The 11,261-nt window shown below is 40.2% G+C and overlaps 1 protein-coding gene across 2 annotated transcripts in view; it reads left to right on the top strand.

The window, feature by feature from the left end:
- The first annotated feature begins 5,755 nt into the window (after positions 1 to 5,755).
- AFG1L (AFG1 like ATPase) overlaps positions 5,756 to 11,261 on the top strand; it is a 68,685-nt gene continuing 63,179 nt past the window's right edge. For both annotated transcript variants that reach the window (XM_030448778.1, XM_030448777.1), the window contains exon 1: positions 5,756 to 5,883. In XM_030448778.1, the coding sequence (XP_030304638.1) occupies positions 5,778 to 5,883 (106 nt within the window). In that variant the 5' untranslated portion in view covers positions 5,756 to 5,777. The remainder of the gene's footprint in view (positions 5,884 to 11,261) is intronic.

Raw genomic sequence — 11,261 nt, 5'->3', positions numbered from 1 at the left:
TAGGTCTTGGAGAATAAGAGATGATTTTTGCAACAGCATTGCCAGTCGCCATGAAGAAAGCTACATATCAAGCTCAGGGAAAAAGGTAATGCTGTAATCAAGATAAGTGGTGAGAACCAAGCTGAAGAGGCCGCATAGGAAATGCTGTATGTGCAAGGGGGATTGGCCAAAAGTAAGCTGAAGGATATACCCATCAAAGGTCCTACATTGGAAACAAAGTCTTGGTTATTGAGCCAGGATGTAAGCCAGGTAGCAGTGTTGGCTGTACTAGCATTAAAGCTTTTACAGATTCTTGAATTTTTCAAAAATGTACTGCAGGGCAGTTCAGCCAGCTGGCCCATATTTTATATCCTTATAGCTTACAAAAAAGTTTGGTCACATTTTATTCATAAAGAACAGTAAAGGGAAATTGTGTTTACAGAATATTTTCTTTAAAAAGTATTTTAGTAACTTGAAGAGAGAGAGAGAGAGAGAGAGAGAAAAAAATAACAAAAGGGAGAAAGGGTCTTGATGGTTTTTCCCTTCTCAGATACGAGCTCATTGATTCTTCAGTATCTGATTCAAGTAGATGGGTTGCCAAAAGAAGTGGAATGTTTACCTTCTTGATGCATCCAGGACATCAGTGAACAGAAATTTTATTAATCCTTTGATAATGTTTCTGAATTACTCTATCATCTTCCAGATTTACTCATTTAATATCTGTTAACAGTATCCCTCCAAGGCACAGAGCTTTTTCCTTCCTGCCTTAAGAAGGAGCACTTAGTAATGGTAGCACTCCATTACTATACAGGTAGAATGAGACTGTAGGAAAACCAGTTACATTTTTTCTAAATTCTTTGTCTAGGCAGTAGGCAAAATGGCAGGTTTCCCACAGATCGTGTTTGAGCAATTCAAAGTTATTATAGACAAGTTTGGCCAGTAGCTGTCTTTGTTAATAAAAAAGATAATCAGAAAGCAGAGATGAACCCAAGGAACAAAAATAGCCCATCCACATAACTGCTGTGTTGTAGGTGATTTGGTTGGTAGCTTTTCTGTGAATTTCCTGCTTATCACTTCTCCAGTATTATTTCTCCTCCTTATTAGTGCACCTTCCTTATTTCCTTTGTTTCTGCTAATAGCTGCCAATTACTCACTTTTTAATTATAAACAGAAATTAAGCTGACAGTTTTACACAGTGGGAGTGAAAGGGAGCCTTACCTGAAATATACTAGTTATGAAATTTTTCTTGCAGCAAGTCAGGAAAAACCTCATTAATTGCACTGAGATTACGTATGCATGCATCTGGATAATCTTTTGTATGTTACACAACGTATACTACCACATCTGACTGCAAATGTGGAAATACAGCAAAGTACTTGTATAATGTTAGGTATAACATTTATTTTTTGCCTCCTGGCTAAGCCTCGTTTCATCATTATTCCAAAGAAACAAGAATTGCCAAATACTATACCTTTGGGAAGCTGGTGAGCTTATAATGAATCAAGAATATAATTTCTTCTACGCTGGGTAAATACTAAGAGTGAGGCTTAAGCTGATTGCTTTTCTTGTGGCATATGATCTTAGCACCACTGTCCTGTCTGCTTTTCCTAACAGAGGTAACTGGTGGTAGAGAGCTGTATGGAGGCAAGCTACAGGCAGTGAATTTTGGTGCCTGTATGTCAAAAGTATGATTTGCCTGTCAGTGGCAAGTATGGAGGTTACAGGGATTTGGTGAGGTCTCCCATCTGTTGTTTGTTGTTATGTTTTTTTTTCATTGGGGTCAAATACAAATCCTCTGACCTGGGAGACAAAGGAGAAGATACCAGGCTTCATGACTAACCCTCCTTACATCATGTGAAAGCATGCATGTCACACTTGGCTAATGAGGCAAAGAGAAGGATCAGAGGTGGGGGAAAATCACAGTCCTCCTTTGAGCCTTCTTATTTCTCTTCAACTCTCAGAAAAGGCATTTTTTAAATTTTAAATTATGTTTCAGATGGATTTTTTTTTTGGTTGGGCTTTTGTTTTGTTTTGTTGGGTTTCTTTTGCAATCCATAAGAGAAGTTAGCTATCTGTAGTTGTTTCTGCCTGCTAGAAGGGTTTTTCTCTCAGGGGGAAGGTGAGCATAAATCCAGAAACAAAAGTTTCAGTTCTGTTTTTGAAACAAACTTTGAGCCAAATTTCAAACCTGGTGGGAGAGAGGTCAGCTGTGTTTGTAGGTCCAAAGATTAGATGCAAGAAATCAGGCATTTAGAGTAACAACCAAGAGATTAGATACTCATAGATTTCTTACTATACGTTATTTATTTAACTATGACGCCCAGGATTTTCTAGCATAACTTTGATAATATGAATAGCAGCTCTCATAGCGTGAACCCACAGAAACAGGTATTAATGGAAGATTAATTCTCAAAATTGGTATAGTAATACCTCTCAAGCAGTTTTTTGTCTGTTTCTTTTTTTAAAAAAAGAAAAAGTCACATATAACTGTAAAGGAAACAAAATCTCTCCATTATCTAGTCAGGACTTTCCTGCCTTCTGACAAGCGCTCAGGTTAACACATTTTAGTCAACTTGACATAGTGATATTCAAAGCTTCTGGGCAATGCTGACTCAGGATAAGTCAAAACCCACAAGGCATTGAACTAATTGAGCAATGCTTTATGTGAAAAATTATTTCCTGATCCCTGCATTAGCCTCCAGTGCTTTGAAACATGGTGTTCAAATGTCTATATTGTGTACTTGTCTACTAGCTAAAATACTAAGCTTATAAATATAATTTGCAATATCAACTTTTTATACATATTCAAATTTAACTATTGTATTCAGTTCGTCTTCTCCCTGTTTACACAATAGCATCCCTTTCAACAAGGCATGATTCTCATACAGAATCCTAGATTCTTATGTTTAAAATATCATCCACCACCTCATGGCATTCATTTCTACTGTGAACTTCTTGTTCTGAGAGATGATGTTCTGAGTAGTGTCCGTGTAGCTGCAAAACTGTGCAGTGAATTCCTAAAACATTGAGCTGTTTCAGCTGACTGGAATGCAAGCTGTAAAATGGAAGTGAAAATGGCTGTAAGTCATTAAGTTTGGGAACATTTGTGCAGCTTTATTAATCTAAGGCTTGATAAACAAGTTATAGTATTAGTAGCATATTTGATTGTCTTGAAATTATGATGTTATTATCAAGTTTACTGCAGAATATTTTGACATAATCCCAGGAAAATGGCATTTGGTGGAAGTTGTGTTGATGAAAACTAGCCACAGAATCCATTTGTGTAGAGCTGGCTGGCTGGTGAGTTCTGTATCACAAGTATGTGCATGTTTGGAAGCCAAAGTTGTTTTCCATGGTGGGAATAATCTTGGAGAGCTGCAGGCAGTTAAACCCTGCCCTCTTTCTGCAGAAATCAGAGAGGGTCCAGTAGAGACCCAAAGACCCACGGACACATCTCCATAGGGCTGAGCACATCAGCATTTCTAAAACTAGTGGAGCTGACACCACTAGAGGCCAGAGAGGTTTTATTATACCCCTTACTTTTATTCGTATACTTTTGGCTAGCTGGTAGACTGGTAATAATAGTGTAGCTGGGTTGAAGAAATGTCACGTTAATTGCTATGAAGTTGCAGTGTCACATTTTGGGAATCCAGAGAAGGAACAGGTACAGAGAATGAATATACCGTGGAATGGATCTGTATCTACTACAGGACTCTATCCATGCTAATCTACAGAGGTATTCTTGAAAGTCCTGTTTGTTTAGATTGGCACCAAAATGCAGTTTTGCCATGTGCTGATAGCCAGTGCAGATTGGTTTCTAGGGTGTGCAGTGCAGTGTGTGGTGGCATTTCAGAATTTGCCAGTGTATTGAAGACCTGAAGCTTTGCAGAGGATTTAATCACTTCTGTAGAAGATGTCAGAATAGGCCCACGTGGGAAGTTTTTCTGTGCTGCCTTAGATAACCAGGTTAAGAAAAAAACAGTGGCAATTTAAATAAATCAGATGTTTTTGCTGAAGATTATGCTGTCATTTTCTCCAATTATTCTTGACATTTCACCCATTCATATTGTGATCTGAGTTAATAATGGAAGAAAAAACGGCTCTTGTTGCCTTGTTTATTCTTTGTTCTCAAGGAGATAAGCTGTTTATAAAGATAAGTTATTTGTTATTTAAATCACTTTTACTGAAGTTGTTTGTTTCCTTGTTTGAGTTTCTAAAAATATTGCAACAATTGTGATGCATCTTTGAGACGTCTGTTCAACTCACTATGATTTGTACTGGAATTCATTCCTAAATGGGCACAGGTGTTGATAGCTGTAACATGCTAGAATGAGTCAAAACTAATAAATGCTAAAAAAAAGTAAAAATGAAAGGAAATGCGCAAAAAAACATCTCTTCTAGCTGGCACTTTATTTCACTACTTTATAAGTTACATGGGATTGAAGATGTATCTAGAGCAACTATGTATTTTAAAACAACTGAACATCTTAGAACAGAACTTCAGTCTCCTAATATTTCCAAGATCATAAACAATATTTTTAAAATTAGCAATCCTATTTAGGACGTAATCAGCTCCTGTTCGCAAGCCATTCCATAGTGCCCTGTTGCAATTTTTTTTCCTGTAATCTTATTTTTTTAAAAATTGACTTGTAGTCTATGAAATGGTCTTGCTCACTTTCTCATGTTGCATGGGAACTTAATGCTGGAATATTACATAGGAATTCTGATGCTGCCAAACTGAAAGTCAGTTAAAGCATTTCCTCTGCACTTTCACCATGAGCAGATGCATTGTTATCTCTTTCTTGCAGGATGCACTCGTTGGGCAACATCTTTTGAAGCCCCATCCTGACCTTTGGGTGCAGTTCTGATGGGAAAGGGGGCCCAGCCAGTGAAACAGCAAGTACTGTGGTTAGCAATTCCCAAGTGCCAGCACCTGTCCCTTGGAGTGTCAGCTTTTTCTTGGCCCTATGCCTTTCTGTTAAAAGAGTTTTGTAGTCACACTGGTGGTGGTTGTCTCGGATAGTCCAGGCACCTACCAAGCAAGGGAGGCTGTTGGTATTGTGGGGTATCAGAAATAATCCCAAGGACATGGTTTACTGTGGGCTCATACGGCCATACGGGGCTGAATCAACCTCTAGGTTTTGCTTTATCTTCAGGGAAATTGCTTTGACGCTAACGCATCTTGCTGTTGTATTTTAAATATACATTCATAGGCATTAAAGCAGTTGTACTGCTAATAATGTAGATAGACTGTAACTGTGGCCAGGAATATTTGACTTTAATATGTTACATGTATTTGCCCTTAATATTTTATGGCCCATGCTTTTAGAGGTAAACCACACAAGCTAGAAATCATTGATAAATGCAGTTTCAGTTGCAAAAACTCCTCAGTGACAGCCAGGCTGGCAGGAAAGCATTGGATACAGCCCCGGTTGAAATCACAGGTGACAATCACAGTTGTTTGGAAAAACTGACTCCGTGTGTACCAGCAGAAAGGTGACATAAATGACACATAGCGTGACACTTGGCGTGAAGTGTCATTTGTGCCAAGTGACCGAAGCGGATGCGCTCCCTGCGGGCCTGGGGCGGGCGCGACCAGCTGCCCAGGGCCTGCCTCTCAGGCCTGCCTGAGGCTCCGTTGCGGGTGTGCAAGGGGAGGGAGAGGAGCCGGGGCCCGCCGCTGACATGGCTGGCCCGGCCCGGCTCCTCCAAGGAGCCGCGGCAGTTGCTCCAGGAGGCGGCGGGACTCCATTTCCCAGCGCGCCCCGCGCCCCCGCCGCAGAGGCCGGGCCGGGAAGATGGCGGCGCCCATGTCGCCCTTGGTTACTGCGCGCTGCCTGCTGCGGGCTGTGGCGCGGCGCGGTGCCCGCTTGCTACCGACGCGGGCCGCCGCCCTGCGGAGAGGTCAGTACCGCACCTTGCCGGGCGGAGGGCGAGCGGCAGGCTGCTGGGCACCGCCAAGGGCGGGAGGGAGGCAAGGTGCCGCGCACCGGAGGCGGGAAGCCCCTTCGTTCCTCGTCGCCCTCCGGCGGATGGGGCGCTGGGCTCCCCGGAGGGAGCTTGCTGGGGCCGGCCCTGCCGGGCAGCAGCCGTCGGGACGTGCACCAGCCCTGCCGCCCTGGCGTGCCCTGCCCGTGTCCTCATGTACCCTCGTCATGGAGGCCGGGGTGGCCAGGCCGCCGATTTAACCCCATAGGGACCCCGCGTCCCCGGGTGGCGTGGCCGGAGGCTGTCGCCGGTACTCAGCCGGTACTACCCCGGGAGCGGCGGGGTATCCGTGGTTGGCCCCGCGGGTTCCCGAGCTGACGGTGCCGCTTTCCCGTAGCGACTCGGGCTTCAGCGCTGCGGCTGCGTCGGGGGCTCGGCGGGAGAGTGCGGTGGTGGCCGCCAGAGGTTTTGTTGTGCTTCAGGCTGTCTGGGGTTCTTTGATCCCCATAAAGATCCTTCAGCGAGCTCTTGGGGCAGTTTTACTGAAAAAGGCGGGGTAATACACAAATCTACGGGGATTTAGGTTAAGGCTGTCGAGGCTTAGGCTAGAAGCAGAGGTTTTTTTCTTTAGTGAGAGTTGTTTGTCTTCTGCCGGTCTGACAAAAGTGTGTGGGGATTTGGTTAGAGTACAGGTGGGTCCCAGAGGTCTGAAAGTCAGTCAGCAGATCTAGGAGGATTGTTAGATGTTCATATACACATTATATTGTGATTGTACAATATTAATATATACAATATTAATTATACAATATTAATACATCCTGAGGAAAATCGGCAACCGCTACAGTTACTGCTATAGTTTTATTTGGTATTGGTCTAACACTTTTACATCTAAATAGATTATTTTTATAACCAATGTATAACAGTTTTAAAATGTTGTCAGAGCAAATCAAGGGCTTTAGGTTCTCCATTTCTGCAGCTTCCATGTTAAAGGGAAGGCAGTCCTTAGATATTTTATTTGAGAACATCTGCAGGAGTGGGCAGCCATCGAACTGATCTGTAATCTTGTTTTTACAATCAATGATTTATAGTCTTTTATCTGTTTTTGTGATTTGTTTTCCACATTTTTATACCTTTTCCTTAATTAAAAGACTTAACGAGTAGTATTTGTGTTAAGTTGCAGTTTGGCTGATAAACTTTTCTAGCTCTTCTATTTTTAGCTGTAGGTCAGATTATTGAATAGGGTGTGCATAGAAATAATACAAATAATCTTATTTCAGAATAATACCACAGGCTTGTATGCATTAAAGCAGAATTATAGTTCCAACTCATATGTTTTTCTAGAAGCTTAAATACTGCTACATGTACTGCCCAGTGAATGAACTGCAAGAATAATAAATAGGGGTTCAGTGATTCATGTAACATAATGAAGCAAAGACAATAGTCCGAGTCCTTTTTCTTGTATCTGAGCTGCAACCTACCTCTTCTTATTTGAATTGCTCACTTCAACAGGCCTATATTTTTCTTGTTTGTTTTATATGGTATTGGCATATTGGCATATATGAAATTGGCATAAATTTTCAATTTATACAGACAGCTTAGCTTCTCAGTATGCTTGATTGATTGGACTTCACTTTTCTAAGCATTCTCTTAAGCTTTGGAAAGTAAAAACTTTATTCAGATGACTTCTTCTCCTATTCTTCTCATTAAGCACTGTAAAATATTTTGAAAGGAGCAATTGTTTGGTGTTACTGTAGGACTGTAAATGTATTTCCTGCTTTGTAACCAACAGATGATCTCTTTCCTGAGAAGCTTACATGACAAGTCTTTGTTCTTCTGCAGGTTTACACCTGTTCTTAACTTCAGTGCATGTACTTAACTCCTACAAATCCATGTACACAGTTTACCTGTTTGAGACTGATTCTGCAGAATTGCATTTAAGAGAAGATTAGGCAAGAGAACATTATTATGTACACAGTACCAGCAAAAAAAAAAAAAATTCAGATATTTTGCTGCCTTCTCTCCCATTCCTTTGCAGGAAAATGACCTTTGGAGCTGCAAAGCTGTACCTTTTCCCTTCCCCATCACTGAAATACCTTGTATGAAGGAAAGATTTTGCAGCAGTTCTGTTGTCAGCTTAATCACCCATTTAGTGAGGTCTGATACCATCAATGTCCTGTTGCTAAAAGTGTCCTCTGACTTCAAAGTCCTCTTCTGTCGTGGCAGCTGTGATTCACAGGCAGTTTTAGCAGTTTTACATTAAGGTTTTGGGGATTTGAAGCAGTGTGACCCAAATTAATATTTTGAACTTCAGCCAAAAACAGTGCAGCTTTTAAAAGATGCTGTTACCACCTTTCCCTCCCCACCACACCCCCCTTTCCAAATTCCAGTGTTTCTGAAAAGCTCTCAAGGCAGAATTCTGTCTGCAGAGCAGCACTGAAACACTTTTACATTGCCTTAGCACTGGAATAGCAGAAACAGTTCCAGCTTCTTGACTTTGACTGTCAGCAAAGGTGACAGTGGGTGATTCTGGGGTCATGAACTTTACTGCAGTTGTAAGCTCCGTGAGTTTGGTTCAGATACAGGTCTCAAACAGCTATTGGTTGGTAATGTTTTTTTCATTTTTATTAATCATTACAGTAAGTGTCATAGGAAATGGTTAATTCATCATCTCTTATGTCTTCAGAATATATTTTCTTCAAAATGTGCTGTAATCAAGCACAATTATTGAATGCAATTCAAGGATAATTAGAAAAATTTAACTTCCCTTTTACTTCATAAAGTCAATGTTGTCTTCTAGCCTTAATCTTTATGAACAAAAACTATTCCTGATCATTTGCATGCGTCATACGTAGAGCACAAGGCTTAAAGGTGATTTTTTTTTTCTTAATCATCAGTCCCATGAAGTGCTTGTTTCAGCTGTTTACAGAATTAATAATACACATTTTCTTGTGTACTGTGAATGACCCTCTATTGAGATGAATATTGTCATCTAAAGCATGACTTACTTTTGCAATAAAAGGAGTTTGGTTCCATTGTTTGATTTTGCTTCTTTTGCTGGCTATCACCTGTCCGTTATGCTTTTTCATCCTATCAAAGGTCTAAATATCTAAGTCTTTAAAAGATATTTAGTTTGAGAGTAGCAAGAGATCTTGCAGACCAAACTTTATTAATGTGTGCAATACTCTGTCTCTTACAAAAGTGACTAGTAATCTTAAATTTATATGAAATCTCTTTGTATTACTTGAAAACTAACAGATTAATAAATCAAAAAGTCATGGAAAGATAGCAAAGATGAAATTCAAGTCAAAGAAGCCCATATTCTTTTTCTAGGCCCTGAATTATGGGGCAACAAAGACCTGCTAGATTTTTTGTCACGAGAATTCTCTTCTGACAGATTTTAGACATCACACTGTCGTAATTACATAATGAAATATAACTTTTAGGGGAAAAAATAAGGATTGCCAGTAAATAGTGTAGATCTGTTACCCTTTCGTGCTTTTAACGTCCTGGCTGCCATCAAGATCAGTTTTTGATACACCACAACTTAGCTTCCATTTCAGATTGTATTCTTGCATAAATAACTCCAGTGCTTGCCTCAGCCGTGACTGTTGCTTTCATAAGCAGTGTCATTGAAACTCTCATGCCTTTTCCTGGGTCATCTCAGACATCAGCTCTAAGTGGCAGTAGGGAAAACTTGACAACATACTGATCAGTTTTTCAATTTGCTGCTCTTTTCCAGAGTTAAGACTGCTTTTTATATTTTTATGTAGGCACTTACCTATGCAGTAGTAAATTAATGCCAGTTTACTGAAGTGTCTTAAATTTCTCATTTCAAAGGAAATTTTAATAATTGGTTTTAATAATTGGTTTAATAATTTAATAGGTTGTAATTTTCATTAGGCATTTGTCCATTTAGAAGTTTTGGCTTTGGTGAGTTTTTTCCATCACATTTCTCCAAGGCAGGGCTTTTTATTTGTATCACAATAGGTCTTCATTGCAGCTTGGACTGTGACCTTTGGATAAGCAAGCAGAAAGGCAAATACAAGCAGCTAATTTTCTGTCTTAAAGTAAAGTGAGATTACAGTTAAATATGTATGTTTTAGAAACAGAAGTTAATAAAAAGTTGCAACCTGGTGGCAACTCATAAAGAAGCAGAGAAAATCAGCCTAATGTGATAATGCCCAACACTGTGAAGGTGGGAAGGGTATATTATGTATAAGTACATGTCTGTGGTTACACACTGTTTTATGTAAAACTAGGTGAATAAATGAAATGATGCTGTGATCTTCTGTAGTCATATCTAGAACACTGCATAGAGAGGGAATGTAGTGAAATGAGGCAACCAGGTGCCACTAATTACCAGGGAGTGGGCATGAGCTTGTGTTAATATTGGCCCCCTAATCCTGCTCATGCGCAGTTGGGGCCCGCCCTAATCAGGCACAGGTGGGCTTAACACAAGCTCATGCTCACTGCCTGGTAATTAGTGGCACCTGGTTGCCTCATTTCACTACAAGGGAAGATGCTTTTTCTTTGTGTGAGACTTGAAGATTTCAGAAAGAAGCTAATAAAAATCCAGTAACAGTTTATGTAATACAAATATTAAATTATGAAGAAGAGATAAATGGTCATGTTTTGCATGAAGAAGAAGGCTGTAGGACTACAATTAATGTGCTGAATCATAGGTGATTCCTATTTTAATAGTAGTTTCCTTTATATAAATTTATGGAAGGTAGTTTCCTGGTATTCCTCTACTGTGTATTAACATTTCTAAGGTTTCCTTTTCTTTTAAGTTGGGGAATAGATTACTATAGAAGTATGGTTGTGTGAATGATTTCCACAAAACAAGGGTTAGAAGGAAAGAAACAATTTTTTTTTTCTCTCTCTCTTGGGGTAATTTATCACTTCAATAGCTGTCTTCTGTTGACTTACTTCTGAAGCCCCTACACACTTTTTAAGAGCATATGCCTTTTGCAGCTACAAGTTTGAGATGATCACTTACCAGTTACTGTGTGCCTCCTCATAGTGTACTGTGGTATACCCCCATAATATTTAAACCCTGGTATTCAGTATTATTTCAGGATAACAGTGAGTAATTTGTCCCATGACACCCTCTGTCTTCACTTGCTCACACTCTCCATCTCTGTCATCTATTAATGACAAAGTATTTTCTTCCATTCCCAGAATGGTTTGCTGTAAATACATGGACTCTGAGCCACAAAGAACCTTTCTGAGGAGTTCTGCTGGTGTGTTATTTCCATGGCCAGGGAGGTCATGAGCCACAAACCCTTTCTTATCCCCAAATCAGCTTTTATTGTTTTTCTCCAAACTTGTGGTAAGCCGTAGGAACTGCTGGC

The sequence above is a fragment of the Calypte anna genome, chromosome 3 (genome assembly GCF_003957555.1).
Source record: "Calypte anna isolate BGI_N300 chromosome 3, bCalAnn1_v1.p, whole genome shotgun sequence".
Classification (NCBI taxonomy): domain Eukaryota; kingdom Metazoa; phylum Chordata; class Aves; order Apodiformes; family Trochilidae; genus Calypte; species Calypte anna.
This window is presented reverse-complemented; position numbering and strand designations above follow the sequence as displayed.